The sequence below is a fragment of the Bubalus kerabau genome, chromosome 1 (assembly GCF_029407905.1).
Source record: "Bubalus kerabau isolate K-KA32 ecotype Philippines breed swamp buffalo chromosome 1, PCC_UOA_SB_1v2, whole genome shotgun sequence".
NCBI classification, from domain to species: domain Eukaryota; kingdom Metazoa; phylum Chordata; class Mammalia; order Artiodactyla; family Bovidae; genus Bubalus; species Bubalus kerabau.
Window position 1 is genome coordinate 98115498 of NC_073624.1, and position 22050 is coordinate 98137547.

At 46.0% G+C, this 22050-nt stretch overlaps 1 protein-coding gene across 2 annotated transcripts in view; it reads left to right on the plus strand.

The window, feature by feature from the left end:
• Nucleotides 1-21260, plus strand: part of TMCC3 (transmembrane and coiled-coil domain family 3) — a 289285-nt gene extending 268025 nt beyond the window's left edge. For both annotated transcript variants that reach the window (XM_055585323.1, XM_055585315.1), the window contains exons 2-4: nt 10826-11742; nt 14468-14603; nt 20009-21260. In XM_055585323.1, coding sequence (XP_055441298.1) covers nt 10826-11742; nt 14468-14603; nt 20009-20311 — 1356 coding nt within the window. In that variant the 3' untranslated portion in view covers nt 20312-21260. The remainder of the gene's footprint in view (nt 1-10825; nt 11743-14467; nt 14604-20008) is intronic.
• Nucleotides 21261-22050: the final 790 nt, after the last annotated feature.

Consider the following 22050-nt stretch of genomic DNA (forward strand, 5'->3'; position numbering starts at 1 on the left):
GCTCCTACGTCATGGAGCTGCGGGGACTCAAATGCGAGTGTGTATCAAGCTGCATCCTAACTGTGGTGCTGGCGTGGTGCGCTCACAGGCGCGTTATGGAGGAGTCTACTAGCAGTATAGGCTGAGAGGACTCTGATCAAGAATTTTAAAGTCTTCACTAAGGATTTCACACTTTAGGGATCTCGAAAGGGTTTTTGAAAAGGACATGATCTGCTTTATCTTTTAAAAAGGAAATTTTATTCTGCCCAAGGAGGTCAGAGTTTTTATTTTGATTGTCTCATTTGAAGGTCCAACGTGACTTCAAAGTCAGATGGTTTTTCCATACTACATAAATAGCAAAATGTTGATTGAGTACACTTTTCATGGACATTAAAGTTTTTTTTTTTTTTAAAGTAATGTTATTTATAATTTTTGTGAAACTAAAAGCAGCTTTTTATTTCCAGTTGCTATTTGGTGATAATACTGCTGGCTTACGTTAGAAAAAATAAAATTGCTCAAAGGAAGTAATTTCCGTATTGCCAAAGGGAAAGAAATGAATACAGATCAGTTTTCCTTTGCTTTCTCAAAACTTAAATATGTTATTTCTAAGCCATGTCTGATATCTAGTAATGTTCTGATTCATTTAAAACAGAATTATATACTACACAGATCATCCAGGACCTGTGCCCCTCCTCCAGTATTTGTTATAGGACCAAAACCAAATTAAACCCCTGGCCTGCAGGGAATAATTCAGTTATAAGGCTTAGGTTTCCTTGGGGAAGGTGCTTTAGGGCCTGAGTGTGTTTTCTGGCTCAGTCTTAATATAGCGTCTTTTCAAAGGACTTGGGCCAGGTTGTGACGCTCCTGTGGCTTTCTCTGGGTGCCTAGGGAAGGGGGAGAGAGGTGACTGTGCCAGCGTGTGAGCTCAGTGTGTTCAACCACATTCCCCCAGTCACATATGGGAGTGAGAGTCTAGTGTTCATCTCTTGGCACGATGACATACCCAGCATCTTTCAAGTTCACCTGCCTATTTCCACTAAGAGTCAGAATATGATAGGTAGAGTAGCAATAATATCCAAAAGTTCAAAAAAAAAAAAAAAAGAAAGGAAAAGCAAATAGACTCATTGACAAGTCTAACAGTTACTCTGAATTTGATTCTAAACTGCCTAGTATCCTAGTAGCAAAAAGGGAAACGTGATGGTTGGTGTCTGATAGACATCCCTATCTGTTTCACTATTATATCCACCTTATGTATTGATCCAAGAAGCTGTACTTTTAAAAAATATATTTTATATTGGAATGTAGTTGATTAACAATACTGTGTTAGTTTCAGGTGTACAGCAGAGTGACTCAGTTATACACATACATGTATCTGTTCTTCTTCGGATTCTTTTCCCATTTAGGTTATTCCAGAGTATTGAGCAAGTTCCCTGTGGTATACAGTAAGTCCTTGTTGGCTATCTATTTTATTTTTTTAAGTACTTTATTTGAAAGTTTTTAACATTGAGTTCATAAGATTATAGAGTAAGATGGGTCCACTGAACGTGTGGTCCGGATATCGATACACAACTAAAGTACCTGAGTTGAAGCTTCCACAGGGGTCACACAGCAACTGAAGAGCAGAGCTGTTACTGCCACACAGCCTTCTGATCCCCAGTCAAGTGGTTATCTGTGTTAAGTATAGCAGTGATACATGTCAATCCAAGTCAGATTACTTTCCCTTGTGTGTAGGCCCCCTAGAATGAAGAGAGCGTAGATTGCAATGAAAAGTAAGTTGGGTACATACTCAGGCTGCTGCTTTTAAAAACAGGCATTAGGCCAGATGAGATTTCAAGGATTCTTCCCTCTTGAGAGTAGCTTCTGCTGCAGGTCGCTGCCCCTGGTACGAAGTTATCCATCATTGTGTGTCTGAGAGGGAGATGCGTTTCCCTCTCTCTCCTTGTTCAGATTGGAGGTGCTGAAAGACACCAGGACACGGCTGGCTTTGTAGTTAGCGTTCAGAAGCTTTGCTCAAGTATGTGGCCCTCCCGAGAACACCCACCCTCTGTGTTTTGAGGAGGGGAGGCAGTGAATAAATGCTCCAGGAAAAGGAGAAGGCTGGGCCCCGGCCTAGCGGGAGGCAGGCTGTCTGCCCCAGGCTGCCACTCTGGCCACTGCCCTGCTCTGCCCGCTAGCTCAGGACCTCGGCACCTGCCTTCTTCTGAGCTGCCTCTGCTCCCTCAGTTCCTGGGGGTGGGCGGTTCTCCTGCAGCAGAACGTGGTCCTCCCCCTCTCCCTCAAAAGGTAAGTGCTCAGGTCCCTTTCCTGGATCTGTTTTACTGACAGATGCTGCCGGGAACAGACTGGGAATAACCATGCTGGGGACAGATCCCTGAATCCCTCCGAAACTGTTAGGTTGCGCCCGGGGCTTCCCACTCACCCCTTCCCTCCGTTTGTTCTGAGTATAGGAACTAAAAGCCTCAGTGACGCTTATTCTGTTTAGTATTAAAACTGGGGCTTCCTGTTTCCCCGTCTTCAAAGCTCCCCATCCCACGTCTCCCCACAAGAAGGAACTGTGGTGGTTTCTGCTGCACAACGTGGTGATCAGCCATATGTATGTGTCCGTCCCCGCCCCCCAGTCTCACCTTCTAGGTCTGCGCAGAGCGCCGAGCTGAGCGCCCTGTGCTGCACAGCAGCTTCCCGCCAGCTGTCCGTTTAGCACATGGTGGTAGCATGTATGTTGGAGAAGGCAATGGCACCCCACTCCAGTACTCTTGCCTGGAAAAGCCCATGGACAGGGGAGCCTGGTAGGCTGCAGTCCATGGGGTCGCTAAGAGTCAGACAGGACTGAGCGACTTCACTTGCTCTTTTCACTTTCATGAATTGGAGAAGGAAATGGCAACCCACTCCAGCGTTCTTGCCTGGAGAATCCCAGGGACGGGGGAGCCTGGTGGGCTGCCATCTATGGGGTCGCACAGAGTCGGACACGACTGAAGCGACTTAGCAGCAGCAGCAGCATGTATATATGTCAGTGCTACTCTGAAAAAATAAAGATACTTTAAAACAAAAGAAACCTCATTAGGAGGAGTCTGAACCTCAGTGAAATAAAGTTTAAAAATCCTCTAAAAAAAAAGAAGGAACTGCGAATTCTTCCTAAGAGAAAGCTGAGTTCTTGGTGGAGGTGAGGGGCTCACTTCCCTTTCCTGAGCTTGCCTGTTTTCGAGGTACGCTGGGTCCCCAAAGACTCCCTCCTCTTGTCAGCAGCACCCTTGTCTCATGTGGCCTCACACTCGCCTACGCTCCCTCGGGGACCGTTCTTGAACCGCAGGTGGTTCTCTGGGTAGATTGGTTTTCATCACCATAGCCTTCCCCTTCTGCTCTTCAAGGCACAGTCTTTTTAAATCTGTCCTCCCCCTCTTTAATTTAATTCTTAGATAAATTATAGAATATACGGTAAATCTTTACCAGATCAGACTAATTTGGTAAGGGATTAGTTTGCATTAATTGAAAGCTCTTTTGAAGAAATAAGTATTTTTCTAGTATATGTAACTCAGAGTAGGTTACCTACCACTGTTGCCTGGTAGAGGCTTATCAAGAAGATAATTATTTCTAATTACAGTATTAAGTGTTTTTAAGCGCTTGAAGATATTTGAAGAATTCATTTTTGAGATCTCTGAACACTTTGCCTAATCTCCCATACACTGTTAATTAGCAGACTCTATGAATAAAAGATTGAGCTCTCAAAAGGACATGTATTTCAGCCCCAGTTCCAAATGATCCTTGATTCCAGATTTACTTTACCTGCCAATCAAGAAATAGAACTTTTGACACTACAGGTCTTCTTTTGTCAGTGATACTGAGAGGAAGAGGTGGGGAGAAATTAAAACTTTTATGATAAAACTAGTGACTCAATTCCCGTTCTGTACACCGTGAACAGAATGTGCCATTGTTAGATCTGAACTGCGAAAGGAAGTGTTCTTTGTCTGAACAAATTAGAACAAACAGTGTACTAAGACAGTTTACTAATAACATATCCTTTGGGATACCACGTGAGCATCTTTCAGATTTTTCATTTCTAGCATATAGTTATGGGAGGGGAAGTGGCCTCCTTCTCGAATAGAGGTCTTAAATGTTCTGTCTAGGTGTCCCCATGGATGTAGTAATTACATCTTGATAAGAATGCTTATTGACCTTCAAAATTATTTTTCCAGTACAGATTGGCTTGGCGAGAAAACCAAGTGTTTGAGTCCAGGGTCCAGCGATTGGGTTGGTTCGTTGTTCAGTTGCTCAGTTGTGTCCAATTCTTTGCGAGCCCATGGACTGCAGCACACCAGGCTTCCCGGTCCTTTGCTAGCCCCTGGAGTTTGCTCAAACTCATGTCCACTGAGTCAGTGATGCCATCCAACCATCTCATCCTCTGTTGCCACCTTCTCCTGTCCTCAATCTCTCCCAGCATCAGGGTCTTTTCCAGTGAGTCTGCTCTTCACATCAGGTGACCAAAGTACTGGGGCTTCAGCTTCAGCATCAGTCCTTTCAATGAATATTCAGGGTTGATTTCCTTTAGAATTGACTGGTTTGATCTCCTTGCAATCCACGGGACTCTCAAGAGTCTTCTCCAGCACCACAATTTATGTGTTTGTATATTATTCTATTCATATATTTGTGAAGAATATATAAACAAATTTAGCATAATGCCTGACTTGTAATAAGAGCGCTCAATCATGATTGTCAGGGAAACAGGCTCTGGAGACAGACGGCCTGGATTTCAGTCCTAGTTCTGCTGTTTACTAGGCAATTTACTTCTCAGCATCCAGGTTTCTCATTTGTAAAATGGTAATAACAGCAGAACCGGTCTCAGAGTTTTTAGCCAATAAGATATGGCATGTGTCACTAACATGGTATTTTTCCTTCTGGGCATGTGGCAGGAGTGAAGTTAGGTAGGGCCAGTGCATCGAATTCAGGAAGTCCAGGAGACTTCTGGGGAAGGCTTTAGGAGCCAGTGGACAATCACCGAGTACCCTGCCCTGCCATGGCCACCAGCAGCATTCCTGATGCAGGGGCTCCACCACAGCCTGCGTCCCTCAGCCGACTCACAGCAGGCTTGTTAGCATGAATGAGAGATAAACCTTTCCTTTTTTCTTAAGCCCCTAGAATTTTGATGTTGGTTGTTACGCCAGCAAAGCCTAGCACATTCTGACCAGCACACCAGAGGAACAGCCCTGATGCTACACCGAAAGTTAGATTTTGGCTAAAATGAGTAATAGTACAAAATTTCAGCTGTGTTGGCTTGGACACCTGGGCCACGGAAACCCTGAAAACCTTTGGATCCTGAACCTGCAGCTCCCTTGTGGGTGTGTCTGTAAAACCACCCTTGTGTGTGCTCTGAAATATGCCAGGCCCGGGCAGTGGCCGCCAGTTTGCAGGACCTGGCCTTTCCTTATGTGGCCGAGCTCAGGCAGCTTTTCTGTGAGCAGAGGTTCGTTGTATTTGGCCTCAGGACTAAGGTGCTGGTTGTTATCTGTTGCCCTGGCTCTGATCTCTCTGCCCCTGCAGCTTGTGGCCCCTCTGTGACCCCAGAGCCTCGGGCCCTCTTGCCTCAAGTCCATGCCGGTCTGCGTCCACAGGAGCCTACACTCTGCCTTCCAGTCCTCTTGGTTTGGATCATGTGCCTCTGCTTGGCTATGCCGCTCTTTTTGTTCACGTCTCTCTGAGCTTTAGGGGGTACACATGAGATGTCCTGGGGCACAGCCCTCTTTTGAAGCCTGAACAATGTGTTTGAGCAACACTGGTAATGACTGAGATGTGCCTGGCATCCCAGTGAGGAAGGTGAGCTCCCAGGGGTAATTGTGCTGGAGGCTTGGGTTGGAGCAGAGATGATTCAGTGTCAGGTTTTGACGTGTGTCCAGGGCTTAAGGCTTTTCGTTAGCCTTTGTTCCAGAACACTGAGAAGACAGTGGAAATGTTACTGCTGCCGGAAGGAAAACATTATGAGGAATGGCTTTTCACTAGAATGCTGGCGGTCTGCTTTCATGTAAGGTAATAATAGACAAATCATTCCAAGAGAACTGAAGCTTAGCAGTCATTTTTAAAACCAGCGTCTTTTCTACCAAAATGGTAATTCGGGTTCCTTATTTTTTAAAGATTGGAAAATACAAAAGCATCATAAAAAGAATGACTCCTCATAACCCCACAGGACAAAGATAACCACTGTTAGCACTTTGCAGCTTGTTTTTCTTTTAGTTTTTACATAGGTACGTTTGTAAATAACATAGGGATGATAAACAATAGAATATCTTATTGAAACCAAAATGGTTAATTTCTGTGCCGGGAAGTCTTTTAAGTGCTTCATACGAATTAGCTCATTTATTCCTCACAACTCTTCAAAGAATCACTATCTCCATTTTACAGAAGAGGAAGCTGAAGCACAGAGAGGCGAAGTCATTTTTCCAGGGCCACACAGCTCGCAAGAACGGTGCCAAGATGGAAACCAAAGCAGTCTATCTTTCAAGTCCAGGGTCCCGTGTTGCCCTCTCACAGTCAAGATAGCTTGGAATAACGTCAGGGAGTTTTGCAGTGTTATCTCTGAGTTGTCTGGTTCTGTCTCCTCATTCTATAGATTAGGAAATCAAAGACCACACAGGTAATTAGGTATAGCCGAGAACACACAGCTAGTGAATGCCAGTGCCAGCGTTGGAGTGCGTGTGCCCTGACCCACCTGGTCCCCAAGCTCATTGGCTCTGGGCGAGCTGTGGACCTTAATCCTCCTCCCTGGGCCCCAGCCCCGAAACAGCTGCGTTTGTACCATGACCTCAGTGCCAAGTCTGATACGGTGGCTGGAGGACTCACTCAGCTTTCTTCCAGCCGGTACCTGCAGCCCCAGCTTGAGGTCAGGGATTGTATGGGTTTGCTGACTCTTAATTATCTCGCAGAGCCTGGGCTATAAAAGGCTGAGGCCTGCAGCCCAGCACAAGTTTCAGCTCTCCACCCTCATCGGAAGTTTCTAAGATTTGTGAGCCAGCAGAAAGAGTCATTGATTGCACTTTAGACACGGTTGCTGTCCTCCACCTGGACTCTCGAGGACGCGCCAGGCGTTGTTGTATCTAAAGTGAGCGAGAAGTCAGCCAGCCGTCTGAGCGCAGACATTCCTGTGTACGCGGCCGGCCGGGGCCAGCGTTTGTGAGGGAGCCGGGCCGGTGCCCTGAGACACCAGCGCGGGATAGGCAGCTGCTGTGGGGCTGAGAATTAAAGGAAGAGGAACAGGTGATGACTTCTTGCTTGTTTGGTAAGGTAAGGATTAAGAGCCCCTGTACCCTCCAAGGTGTGGTGGACTTCTTAACAGGGACTGTAAGCAGGGTTTTTTTTTCTTTAAAAAAACGTAATCTGCTTTTATCTGAGTGACAGGAGCCTTCCTCCTTATGACTCGCACGATGTGGAGCAAAAAAGACAAGCGGCTACATGATATATTAGCCAGAACGAATGTGTGCTGTTAGAAGCGAGGCCCGTGGTTACCTCTGGAGGAGGGGATGATGTTGTGACTGACAGGGGCGCAGGGGAGCTTGTGTGTTGTTTTTTTTTTTTTAACTGAGTCCTGGTTACATTAGGTTTAGAGTTTGTGAGAATTCGAGTTTTATTCTTTTCAAATACGCTGTTTTCTGTGTGTAAATTAAGCTTAAAGTTTAGAAGTCCTTGTTTTTATTTGTGCTTCATGTTGCACGTTGATACTTAGAAAAATCTGATCAGCTGAAAATCAGGTTGAAATGATGTAGAAATTACTACCTAGGTATTAAGAAAACGTCTTTACCTGAAATTGTCGGTCTGTTTGGACAGAACTTCTAAGGCCATTTTTTAAATTCTCTTCAAATGTATCTTATAGTTTTGTTTACTTATTTATTGGCTGCACTGGGTGTCTGTTGGGGTCACAAGCTCAGTGGTCGTGGCACAGGGGCTTAGTTACCCCATGGTATGTGGGCTCTTAGTTCCCTGACCAGGGATTGAACCTGGTCAGTCCCTTGCATTGCAAAGTGGGTTCTTAGCCACTGGACCACCAGGGAAGTCCCTTCAAATATATCTTAAATCAGGGGACCCCATCCTTTTTGGCACCAGGGACCGGTCTTGTGGAGGAGGACATTTCCAGGCCTGGGGTCGGGCGGGGGGGATGGTTTCAGGATGATTCAGACCCACTACATTTATTACATGTATTGTGCACTTGAATTGTATTATTATTATTATTATATCAGCTCTACCTCAAATCATCAGGCATTAGATCCTGGAGGTTGGGGACCCCGGTCTTAAATGACTTCAGTGCAGATTCTTCGGGAATAAAGAATGAGGTCACTTTAGTTCAGCAAATATGTAACTGACAGCCTCTTGTGAAGTAGGGCCAGAGCTCGCTCTAGAGCTGGGGGCAGTTGCGACACCACCTTTCCCCCGGAGGAGTGGGTGAGTGCTCAGAGGCGGAGTAAAGTGAAGCAAGAGCGCTATGGAGGATCGCAGGAAGGACAGGCAGCTTTCTGACAGGACTGGGAAGAGCTTCAGAGGAAAAAAGTGGCATTTGAAATGGATTATAAAGAATATACTGAATTCTGATAAACAAAAGTGGGTATGTAGCTGCCATTGAAAATACCGTGCATATGAGGAAGTCCATAGAAAATGCATACACATTCTAGGAACTTACATGGTTCACGTAAGATGACTGGCATTCATCAGGTGCATGTTGGAGGCCTGACAGCTAAGCTGGGCCCTTAACAGGGGCCAGGTTGTATTAAATAAGTTGAGAGGCATGAGAGAGCCAAAGAGATTTTCTCTGAAGTAGAGCAGCATGATCAGATGGGCTATCTTAAGTGAAACTGAATTCCTAACCTCACAGTTATACTGTTATTAACTCTGTCGGCCCAAAGTAAACATTTCCTCAGCTTAGTGCCTCCTTTGTTTCTGTATTTTGAGCCTGTTCCTGTTTGGATCCATGGGGTGAGCCATAGGTGCTTGGCTTCCTTGAACTTCCTGTGGTCATCTCTTCAGGACTTGAAGGTGATCATTAGGTACCGTCTTTAGTTCCTACACCCATCCTTCCCCCTTGACCAGGTGAAGCCACAATTCCTTTATCCTTTTTCACAGTCTTATAGTGATCTGGCATTTAATTCCTTCCAGCCTTTCCTATGTGATGCTCATCTGCCAAAAAAAGCAACCAGGATCTCTTACAGCCAAGTCGTGTGTGGAGAGAGGGGGCCAAGAAGTAAGTTAAGAAACTTTTTTTAAGCTGTGAAGGAGGCCCACTGACCCACTGACCTGGGATTGTGTCCCCCTGGGCTACTGGACTCCCTCCATGGAAAAAGCACTGGTAGGGCTTTGCATATGGCAAAGTGTTGATGCTAAGTGTTGGAAATGGTCCACATTTGAGCCTGGGCCACTTGTCAGTATGAGGTCTGTTATTGTCATAGCAGTTTTTGGCTGTATCAGCTTCTTCGCCCGTTAAAAAAAGCTAACTTGAGGTGAGCATTGTCTTGTCTCCCATTCCATCTCCCAAGACTCCCAAGTCATTCTTCTATCAAAAGATTGTCAGCTTTACAAATAAGATACTTCAGTTTGCTGCTGCTGCTAAGTCGCTTCAGTCGTGTCCGACTCTGTGTGACCCCATAGACGGCAGCCCACCAGGCTCCGCCGTCCCTGGGATTCTCCAGGCAAGAACACTGGAGTGGGTTGCCAGTTTCTTCTCCAATGCATGAAAGTGAAAAGTGAAAGTGAAGTCTCTCACTAAGTGTCCGACTCCTAGTGACCCCATGGACTGCAGCCTACCAGGCTCCTCCGTCCATGGGATTTTCCAGGCAAGAGTACTGGAGTGGGGTGCCATTGCCTTCTCCAATACTTCAGTTTAGAGCCTAAGAATTTTTGTTCAGAGGTTGTGTTCAGATGCTATAAAGACCTGTGTTTAGTCCTCTGGGGACAAGAGTGTCCTGACGTGTAAAGAGGACCAGAGGTAGGATGTGTTGGATTCAAATCCTGGCTCTTTAAGTCTCTGTTTCTACGTGTTATATGGATATAACATGTTCTTTGCCTAGTGTGATGGTGAGGCCCAGACAAGACCAACCCTGTGATCATCAGTGCCTGCCATGCGGATCCCATTTGCCTGTCCCTTTTAGAGCAGAATCTAGTCACCTCCCCTGACCAGGGTGCTCAATGATGCAGTTCTTTTCTCCTGGTGGCCCTGGAGTGAGAAAGCTGTTTCACATGGTCTTAGTATTGTCACTTTTGTTGTTTATAATCACTTTGGTTGTTGTTTGGGTTATTTGTTTCCACATCCAATATTGCTGTTGTATTACTCAATTAATCCTGTACCATATTATTCTATCACATCTGTTAACGGTTCCATTAAGAACATGATTCTTGTGTTGACGAATGTACCTACTGGAACTTTGCTTTCTTTTTTATTTTTATTTTTCTGTCCTTCTGTTAAATGATTGAGTTCTGAATTGAGCGCATTTCCCACAATGGTGAAGTTCTTTGTGAATGGGGCATGGCAGGCATTCCACTTACCTGGGCACTTTGGAAAACCATGAGGACTGATAACATCATCGTGTGATGGATTTTCTACCCTGGCAACAAATGCTTACCATCTAATCAGACAGAACATTGGATATCCTGGTAGAGCGGAGTCTCATCATTCCTGTACATGAGTGCAGGAAGGAGTTGGGTTGTCCTTCATTCAACTTGAGAGGATAGCAGGGAGTTTTTATCCGGCAAATACTTGCAGTTTGAAAATCTGGGGCATAAAATATGTCTGTTGTGTGCGTACAGGGTTGGTCACAGTGACCCTCTCTTGGACTTCCAGTCTAATAGTGCTTCCCGTCCCCCTACCCGCTGTCTCCTCCAGGTAGAACACCATGACATGAATACCCTAAGCCTGCCCCTGAACATCCGCAGAGGCGGGTCGGACACCAACCTCAACTTTGATGTACCGGATGGCATCCTGGACTTCCACAAGGTCAAACTCAATGCGGACAGCCTGAGACAGAAAATCCTCAAGGTCACAGAGCAGATAAAAATTGAGCAAACGTCCCGTGATGGAAACGTGGCAGAGTATCTGAAGCTGGTCAACAGCGCGGACAAGCAGCAGGCTGGCCGCATCAAGCAGGTGTTCGAGAAGAAGAACCAGAAGTCGGCTCACTCCATCGCCCAGCTGCAGAAGAAGTTAGATCAGTACCACCGGAAGCTCCGGGAGCTCGAGCAGAACGGGGCCCTCCGGAGCGCCAAGGACACTGCCAAGGACCAGCTGAAGGACATCCCGCCCTCTCTGAAGGATGCCCAGGCCAAGTCCCGCACTGCCCCCCACAGCCTGGAGAGCAGCAAGTCGGGCATGCCGGGGGTGTCCCTCACCCCACCCGTGTTTGTCTTCAACAAGTCCAGAGAGTTCGCCAACTTGATCCGGAATAAGTTCGGCAGCGCTGACAACATTGCCCACCTGAAGAACTCCTTGGAGGAGTTCCGGCCCGAGACCAGCGCCAGGGTCTACGGGGGCAGCGCCACCATCGTGAACAAGCCCAAATACGGCAGCGACGACGAGTGCTCGAGCGGCACGTCCGGCTCCGCCGACAGCAATGGGAACCAGTCGTTTGCTGCTGGGGGCTCAGGCGCACTGGACAGCCAGGGCAAACTCACGGCCATCCTGGAGGAGCTCCGGGAGATCAAGGACACCCAGGCACAGCTGGCTGAGGACATCGAGGCCCTCAAGGTGCAGTTCAAGAGGGAGTATGGCTTCATCTCTCAGACACTGCAAGAGGAGAGATACAGGTATTTCAGGCTCTGCTCTTAGGAGCTTGAGTTTCTAAGATTGGAGAGATTGTTTGAAAGTGATATGCTAATTTTTTTTTTTTTTAATGTGAATGTTGGTCAAAAGGCATTTAGCAACCGAGAGTCCCTTACGTACTTTGCAATTATAAATCTTGTAATTTGCGACTTGAAGCCCGACAGCTTAGAGAAAGACATCATGCATGTGGGTTAAAATATCACCATATAGTCAATGACTCACATGCATATTGAGCTCCTGATTCAGTAGACAGTTGTCACGAGATCTTGGTATACTAATTTCAAGATCTGTATTTGGGTTTCCCCCCATAATAACTGTCAAGTAAAAAAACAAATTCACAGTCCAGCAAAGTAACTTTTATTTGGTACCTAAATCTCAAAGTCTTTATATAATGTATTTTTTTGTGAGATTACATTTTGCTTATTAATAAACCTTTCACCCTAAATGAAAACCTCTTAAAAGGAATCTTAAAAATTCAAATCTTGTGTATTAGCTAATATTTAAATTCAAGTGTTATATATGCTGGCTTTTTGGTGTCTCTAGCTTAAAAAATGTACATGCCCAAATATGAGGTGATTTTCCACCATTTTCCCAGTAAAAATATCCCCGCATCAGGTTTTTTTGTCAAGTGAATGTTAACTTCTAAGAATATAGATGAAACAGTGAATGCCTGTTACATATTATAAGATTTAAATTTAGTTTACATGTTGTTTTATATCTGATACATGATTTTACGTGAGTGTTAGTTTAGAGATGTGGCTTTTTCAGCTCTTATATTTTATGAAACAATTTTTTTAAAACTTTCTATGTGCATCTTTGACTCTGGATTCTTTGTCACATAAGAACACTTTTTTAGTCACAGTTTTTCTAAATAATATTGACTTTAATTCCATTCAGGTAGTTTGGGATACAGCTCCGTTTGGGTCCAAATATTATTTCAAGTCACAAATATCCGTTCAAACAGTTTTGGTTCTCATTTTGTTATATGGTTATGTTTGTGATCCTCCTGAGTTAGTCTCTCACTATATGGCTTACCTTAGGAGATCTTTGTTTTTAATCTTTACTTTATATTGGAGTGTAGCTGATTTATGATGTGTTAGTTTCAGGTGTACAGCAAAGTGATTGTTATACATACATATATATCTGTTCTTCTTCAGCTTCTTTCCCCATTTAGGCTTTTACAGAATATTAGGTAGAGTTCCCTGTGCCGTACAGTAGGTCCTTATTACCTATTTTATATATAGTAGTGTGTCCATGGACGGAGGAGCCTAGAAGACTGCAGTCCATGGGGTCACTGAGGGTCGGACACGACTGAGCGACTTCACTTTCCCTTTTCACTTTCATGCATTGGAGAAGGAAATGGCAACCCACTCCAGTGTTCTTGCCTGGAGAATCCCAGGGACAGGGGAGCCTGGTGGGCTGCCGTCTATGGGGTCACACAGAGTCGGGCACGACTGAAGCGACTTAGCAGCAGCAGTGTGTCCATGTTAGTATCAAACTTCTAATTTATCCCTCCCCTACCCTTTCCTTTTGACAATCATCAGTTTTCTAAGTCTGTGAGTCTGCTTCTGTTTTTTAAGTAAGTTCATTTGTATCTTTTTTTTTTTTAAAGATTCCACAGATAAGTGATATCACACGCTGTTTGTCTCTGACTTATCTCTCTGAGTATGATAACCTCTAGGTCCATCCATGTTGCTGCGAATGGCAGCATTTCATTCTTTTTTTCATGGCTGAGTAGTATCCCATTGTCCGTGTGTGCCACGCCTTCTTTATTCATTCATCTGTTAAGAGATCTTTAAAAGGCTTGCTTACAAACACCCAACATTGAGCAGCTACAAGGTCCTACCTGAGAATGATCATTAAATCTGTGTCAAAGTGTTTTTTTAAATGATTTTTTCAAGTGACCTATATGGAGTGTCTAAAACTGGCATTACTCAAAAGTCATCCAGGCTAATGCATCTTCCCCAAACAGTGCTTCCTGTTTCAAAATAAACATTATATAAGTTTTCAGATATAAGACAAAATTCCCCTTCTCTGAGGGGACTGGGCATTGGGAATAAGAATCTTTGTGCTTCTTTATATTTGAACTTTTCGAACTGCCACCTGTTAAGCCATCTTGAATTTGTAACAAGCTGAATTTTTTTTTTTATTGGCACTTAAGAACTGAGACCTGTATTCACCATCACTGTGTACACTGGGAAATCAGTGGAATTGGCTCCGCATAGAAACCAGTCCTTTCTTTATAGCCTCTCTGGTGCATGAGAGCTATGGCGGTGAGCCACTGGGCACTGAGGGGTCAGAAGAGGGAGAAGCACCAGCATGCCAGTGGGTCCTCACCTTGAGCAGGCTTCTTGCCAGCCCCGCCTCCTGACCAGCCCAAATGAGGAGCCGATGGGGTCTGCCCTGTTGTCTCCACAGCCAGCAAGGTGCTGGTGTGGCGTGGGCAGAATAGCCCACTTTGGTTTGCATGAACCCTCGGTAGTGAGGACAGAGTTAAGACTGCAGAGACCAGTCCTTTCTGGAGCTAGAGTTCAGCGTTATCCAAAAGCATGTCCCCTACAGCTAGACGTACTCTTGGAAGCTCAGTCTGCCTGGATGAGCACAAGCCACAGGGCAGTGGCGACGGCAGGCACAAAGGATGTCTTTTTTAAGTGCTGTCCGTACGCTTTTGAAACGTCGCGCTCAGAATCGATTCATCTCTTTACAAAGGTACGAGCGACTGGAGGACCAGCTCCACGACCTCACGGACCTGCATCAGCACGAGACAGCCAACCTGAAGCAGGAGCTAGCCAGCATCGAGGAGAAGGTGGCCTACCAGGCCTACGAGCGCTCACGGGACATCCAGGTGCCTCCCCCCTCCCACCAGAGCTCACGCAAGCTCTTCCCCGCCATTCATTCATTTAACAAACCGATACATTACACTTAAGCCTGGAAGAATTTCTGGCATCAGGAGGAGACATTTAATCTTGAACCTGTTGACCCCAGTAGCTCCTGTTACAGACTTTAAGCTATAGTCTGTTTGCTTTCTGCCTAAATTAGTTAACAATTATTTTTTACCTACCCCAAGCCTATCACCTATACTCTGCTCTCCCCACCATCACCACATTTTTACAAATTTTAAAACATGAGACGAACCTTGCCTTCAACATGCTTGCTTAGGTGAGAAATCAAGAGGAACACAGCTGCCAGGGGGCTCAAGACAACATGAATGAGGGCCAAGTTACATGATTGTAGGCTCTGAAAGCCTCAGAAATTCAGGCGTGCAGTGCCCAGCAAGCTATGGACTTGTGGGGCAGGGGGCCACAAAGTGATCCGACCCTGGATTTCAGTCCCAGCTGTTTACCAGCTACCTGGTCCTGAGCAAGCTTTAAGTTTCTTTGCCTATCTGTAAAATGATAGCTTTCATATTTGTGGGAATTTCAAGCACTTGAGCACATACTCTGTGCCAGGCACTGTCAAAGCACTTGTGAGATGTCTGTACGCCCATTTGTTTCTGTTTGTGATAGCTCCTATTACTCTCCCCATTTCTCAGATGTAGAGACCAAGGTACAGAGACCTTGTTCAAGGTCTTACAAATAGTCCTTGAGTAATGAATCTGAATCAAAGTCCTGGAGATGGTGGGTTTCGAAGGGGTGGATGGGATCCCAGTGGATGGAGGAAAATGGACCAGTATAAACAAAGGCGTGTTCTAGTGATAATGTGGTACTGATGCTGTCATGGTGCTTCCCTGGTGGCTCAGATGGTACAGAATCCACCTGCAACGCAGGAGACCTGGGTTCGATCCCTGGCTCAGGAAGATGCCCTAGAGGAAGAAATGGCAACCCACTCCAGTATTCTTGCCTGGGAAATCCCATGGACAGAGGAGCCTGATGGGCTACAGTCCATAGGATCGCAAAAGAGTCTGACACAGCTGAGCAAGTGAACAACAATAATGCTGTATTGAAGCAGCCCTAGGCTTCTTGAGCTCCTTTTTGGGGTTCCAGAAGGTCTCTTTCCCCCCAGTTTTTATTCAGATATAATTTTCATACAACTGTATGAAAGTATACAATATAATGATTTCATATGTGTACATAATGCAAAAATATCGCTACAGTAAATTAACATTCATCACCTCACATAGTTACAAATTTGTTCTCTTATGATGAGAACTTGTAAGGTCTACTCTGAGCAACTTTCAAATATACAATACAACGTTGTCAACTATAGTGACCAAGCTGTACATTACAGTCCCCAGGGTTTATTCATCTTATAAGTGAAAGTTTCTGCTTTTGACCCTCTTCACCCATTTCGCCTCCCTTCCCCTGTTAGATTCTACAGTGTTGGTTGTCTGTCTGACTCATTTCACTTAGCGTTAATACCCTTTAGGTCCATCCATGTTGCAAAGGGCATTGCTCTCTTCCTTCTCATGGCTGCATAGTATGCCTGTGTGTGTACGTGTCCCACGTTTTCTTTAGTGATCCATCAGTGGACACTTGAGTTGTTTCCACGGATTGGCTGTTGTCAGTAACGCTATCATAAATGTGAGGGTGTGAATTTTTCTTCTAGATCGTAATGTCATGTCCTTCCGGTATGTACACAGGAGTGGGACTTGTGGATCATATGGTAGTTCTATCTGTAATTTTTTGAGGAACCTCTGTACTGTTTTCCGTGGCGGCGGCAGTGATTTACATTCCCATAGATTCCCTTCTTTAAGAAAAGAAAACAAAGAGTACTGTCCAGGTCACGTACAGCTTCAGTTTTACAAATGTTCTTTGTAGGCGTGGTTATTTTCTCCAACCCCACTTTACAAGGGGCTGAAACACAGATTTCTCCCACAGTGTGTGAGCCAGTCTCAGCTGTGCATGTTTTGTTCCTTCCTGTCAAGGGCTGAGCCTGTGCTGATGCCAGTTGTCCGCTTGGAGGACGCTGGGAGCCACAGAAAGCATCAGACTTGTTTGCCTCTGAGGACCTTGGTGCAGAAGACACCAAGCGGATTTCTGCTCTGGGCTAGGAGACTGAACTTGACTGCTGACTGGTGTAAAAGACGTGAACCCGTTTAAATGTGACGTGTTGCCAGGCAAACAGCACAGTCTGTTTTATTAGAGCATGCTGTTCAGCATACATCTGGGATTCCACTGGCTTATATCTAAATATTATATACGGTTTGCTTATTTAGGGGATTGTTTGGGTTTATATTGTTACTCTTTTTTTAAAGAAATATACTTTAGAGATGAAAGGGGTAAGATAAGGGGGGAGGTGAACTTCAGAGAGAGCCTAAAAATTCGGATATCATTTTACCGTTTTCTAGTTTTACCTGTAGCTCAGAAGTGCAAAGGGGATGTCCGTGTGAGTGACTGGAGGGCCTTTCCTGTTAGAATCTTGCCCCTGTCTCTTACTGTGTGACCCCGTCAGTGCTATGCCTCAGCTTCCTCATCTGTAAAATGGAAATGTTAACGAGCTCTACCTCGAAAGTCTGTCAGAAGGATTAAATGGGATAAGATAGATAAAATACTGAAACCTTTACCTGACACATTAGCAGACAAAAAACAGATGCTGGTCAGTTTCATATGTAGTATGTATGAGTAGCTCTATTTCTTGGGGCTTTGGTGACTGGGCCTGCTCAGCTTCCTCTTTCTTGTTTCTTTTGTGCTTATAGGCAGGGTTATACAAGGTGATGGAGTAGCATAGATGAGGGTAACTGTTGCCTGTTAGGATACAAAGCTTTTGTTGTTTTTTAAAGAGCAAATGAGTTTTTTTTAACCCTGAATTCGAAATGAAAAGTTTAAAGATAATCCTGTCCTTTGTCCTTATCCCCAATAAATGTAGTTCTTACTTTGGCCCACTATTTAATTTCTTAGTGGGTGCTGTGACCAAAATTCCTTACAGTTGACTGCTTAATTTTCTTGACTTTCTCTTTTGGCTAAAAATTTGACTGAAGTTCTAAGGCAGTGTCTAGAATCAATCTATTCTGTATATGTAAATCATCTCCCCAGTCACAGGTGAATGCATTTCCCTAAAATGGTGATCTTTTGTCCCATTCCATCACTAGTTCCATGCCGTGCCTAAAACAGAGGATGCTATCTGTGGACCTAAGCATTTTAAAAGAATACATGATCTGGGGGGCCCTTTGCCTGTTGCTATGGAAAGTCAGCATTGTTTAGATTGTGAGGATCTGAAGAAGTTTTACCTGCTTTGTCGGTAGCCTGTATAATGAGAGTTACTATAGTAACAGGGAACCCTTGGCCCATAAAGTATGTTCACAAAAAGGAAAGTAAATCAATGTTGGCACCATTATGCTTGTTTAAAATCTGAAAACATGACTGGATTTTAATTGAGCAAACATATATTGGGAAATGAGTTAGAAAATAGGCTGCTGAACCAAACTAGGTCACTGCACTGCCTCTTAGGTCTTTTTCTCCTGGGAGGTGTATGTTTCTTCCCTTTTTCAAGCCTCGGGTCCCCTTACTGGCATTCAGTCTCCGGAGCGTGCAGCCAGCCTGCACCTCCTGCTGGAGGTATGCAGGACACAGTGCAGGCATGGTCCCCTGGTGATGCACGAGGCCCGTAGAAGGGCTTGACAGTCTGGTGGGTCCAGGAATGCTTCCCTCAGGATGTGACCATCGACATGGGACCTGAAAGATGGAGCGGGGTGGTGTGTGGGGAGGCAGACCTTTTAGGTACAGCATGTGCAGAGGCCCTGAACATGGTCCTTTTTAGCACTTTATAAAGCCAGGATGGCCAGAACACAGTGTAGGTGGGGAGGAAGCGGGCTTATCTGGTAAGCTTGGCAGGAGAGAGTGGCTGGGCCTGGGCCACATTAAAGATTTAAAAGGTTCTACGATAAAGAGCCATACCAGATACACATCTTTCAGAGGTCACCTGGGCTGCTGTGTGGGAAGTGGATTCATGAGGTTGAGGATGGAGAGGATGTGCAGAGAAACGAGTGTAAAGTTATTACAGGCAGAGACCCTGGTGGTTTAGGTGGGGGGTTACTGTGGGAGGGGAGACGAATGGACCAGTTAAGATAAATACCAGACGTTGTGTGGGTGGGGCTGGATCATGAGAAGGGCGTCAGGGAATGCCCCTCATGCTTCTCATATGAGAATTTGGCTCACCAAGAGCTGTTTTCTGAGAAAAGGAACTGGAAGGGAAACGGGGTTGATGGCAGGAGTGAGGATGGTGAGGACGTGTATACAAAATGGGCCATATTGCATCTGAGGTGCTTCTGAGAAGCTCTGACGGAGATGTCAGGGCCTCCCTGGTGGCTCAGTGGTGAGGAACCTGCCTGCCAGTGCAGGAGATGCAAGAGACGTGGGTTCAATCCCTGGGTCGGGAAGATCCCCGGAGAAGGAAATTGCACCCCACTCCAGTATTCTTGCCTAGGAAATCCCAGGGACAGAGGAGCCTGGTGGGCTACAGCCTATGGGATCACAAAAGAGTCAGACACGACTTAGTGACCAAACAGCAGCAATGATGGAAATGTCAGGGACTCATGTAGACACACAGCTCCGTCTCAGAAGAGACAACTGGGCTGGAGATGTACTTGGAGTACAAGTAATGAAAGCTTGGCGGGGCCGAGACCTAGGGAGAAGGCGTGGCCTCGGGTAGGGCCCTGGGGACGCGGTGCTCAAAGAGCAACCACGGGAGCCCCGCGGTCCACGGCCCTGTCTCTCCCACTGTCCTCTACTGCTCTGCAGCAGATGCGCAGACTCTGAGCAGTGGCGTGAGGGCCAGCAGTTGGAGATGCCACTTCCTCCATTGCTGGAGGTAGTCCCCTGTTGCCAAATGGGACCCCACCCCCTCCACTGGTTTGTCCCTGAGGGTTCTACCAGATGCCAGTATTTTATGCACTTTATTCTAAATAGAGGCAGAGCCAAAATACCTAACCGTGGGACTTCCCTGGTGATCCAGTGGTTAAGACCCTGTGCCTCCAGTGCAGGGGGCATGGGTTCGATCCCTGGTCGGGGAACTAAGATCCCACATACTGTGCAGTGCAGCCAAAACCCAAAATACCTGCCCGTAAATTCCTTATTCACGGCATTTCACGGTTGTCGATACATGCTCGTTCTATCCATGAACAGCAGGATAAGGCGAGCCCTGGGATTCTGGTCTGACCCCTCTGTCTGTCATCACCACCATTATCATCATCAGCGTCGGCGTGAAGCTGCCCCAGCAGCAGCGTCCTGAGCGGGGCGGCCCTGTGCACGTCCTGGCTCCCGCTCCCGTGTTGCCCCAACAGCGTTTGATCCTCCCTCTCCCTCTCGCCCACAGGAAGCCCTGGAGTCCTGCCAGACTCGCATCTCTAAGCTGGAGCTTCACCAGCAGGAGCAGCAAGCCCTGCAGACGGACACGGTGAACGCCAAAGTCCTGCTGGGCAAGTGCATCAACGTCATCCTCGCCTTCATGACCGTCATCTTGGTGTGCGTGTCCACCATCGCCAAGTTCATCTCGCCCATGATGAAGAGCCGCTTCCACATCCTCGGCACCTTCTTCGCTGTGACTCTCTTTGCGATATTTTGTAAAAACTGGGACCACATTCTGTGTGCCATAGAAAGGATAATAATACCAAGATGAAGTCTCCAGTTCCTGTCCTCACATCCTTTCAAGTTTTTATTTTAAAGAAAACTCTGTGCATACTACCAAACTTTAAAATGAACATCTGTGCCGACGGACGAATACAAGGACCGGGGCTGTGCGTTGTAAATAACTACAGTTCTCGTCTCTCGGTGGCACTCGCCAGCTGGGTCCCTGTGTGTGGTTACCGTGAATCTGTTTCCAGGCTCTCCCCACCTTGCTCACTGCCTTAATCAGTCCTGGTTTCCTGCCCACCTGCCCAGCTCAGCATGGTCAGCCTCTGGTTGTCAAGCACGCGGTGTAATCAGTGACCCAGAAGGAGAGAGGTTTTCAGTCTCTCTCAAGTCTCTGTCGATACTGAGCTTCACCGTTGCTAGGGTTACACTTCCCCTCGAGTCCTGTAAGCAGTGAAGACGTGGCAGGACTTGGGGAGGGGAAGACGCTCAGACGGCGACCTTGTGAGCCTGTGGGGCCTGGGAAAGCACAGTAGATCCCATGTAATCTGTCCCACTGTCTGCTGCTGGCCATCGGTCCCCCGTGTGCCCAGTGTCCACCGTGGCCAACTGTGTGTGACTGTCACATGGGAATCTTACGGTTCACCTGTTAATCCATCAAAAGTCAACCTAGCTGTTCCATTGCTCTTTAAATGGTGAGACGTGAGGATTTATGAACAGGTCTTGCCTTCTTACACCCAGGGAGCCACAGTCCTGATTCCACCTTCACTGACTGTCGAACGCACCACCTTCCAGGCATATAGAGATGCTCCCCAGTCCCTCTTCAAACTGTGTCTTTAGTTGAGGTCCGAAAAGCACTGTATTTGTGTTCCAGCAAATTTTCACTGTGATCAGCCCCTCTCAGGATGTGTTTCGTTTTCTGTGATTCATTTTATTCAGTCTGTGAGGGCTAGCAAAGTGTACTCAGTAAATAAAAAAGGCTGCTCACGTTTGGAGTTTTTTGTTTTTTTTTTTTTTCTCTCTTCAAGAAAGGACAGCAGGATCATAGTTTCTAAAGCTAAAGTGCCCTGAAGTGGGAACACTGGAAAAAGGGAAGAAAATAGGATATGTGGTTTAAGGGGGTGACATCTAAGTGGGTGCAGGTGGCCTGGGTGAATATTGAGAGGGTCCTTGGCAGACCCTGAAAGACCTGTAAGAATAAATTAGATTCGGTGTCTGAGCCAAGGTTGCCCTCTGTCTCTTAGGATAAGTTCTAAGGGAGTAGAAGGAGCGGTCACACTTCTGCTGAGGTGAGAGCATGCAGAAATCAACATCTTTGGCCAATCTGGGGGATGTCATTTACTCTCTTGAGCCCAGATAATACTGTCTTTTAAGTCTGTTTCTCTGTCACAAAAAAAGAAGCTCTAGAAGATGTTAATGGAAACTGGTTCATCCCCTCCTCCCACCAGCTGTTTTGTTATCTGAAGACAAAAGGAAGAGTGTTAGTGTATGTTATCTTCCAGAAAACATCAGATGACCCGGATTTAAATTTTAAGTGCAATATTTTTGCAAATAGGGCTTCTCTGGTGGCTCAGCAGAAAAGAATCTGCCTGCAGTACAGGAGTTGCAGGAGATGCAGGTGTGATCCCTGAGTCGGGAAGAACCCCTGGAAGGAGGGCATGGCAACCCACCCCAGTATTCTTTCCTGGAGAATCCCATGGACAGAGAAGACTGGCGGACTATAGTCCATAGGGTTGCAAAGTATCGGACACAACTGAAGCGACTGTGCATGCACACACGCTCTTA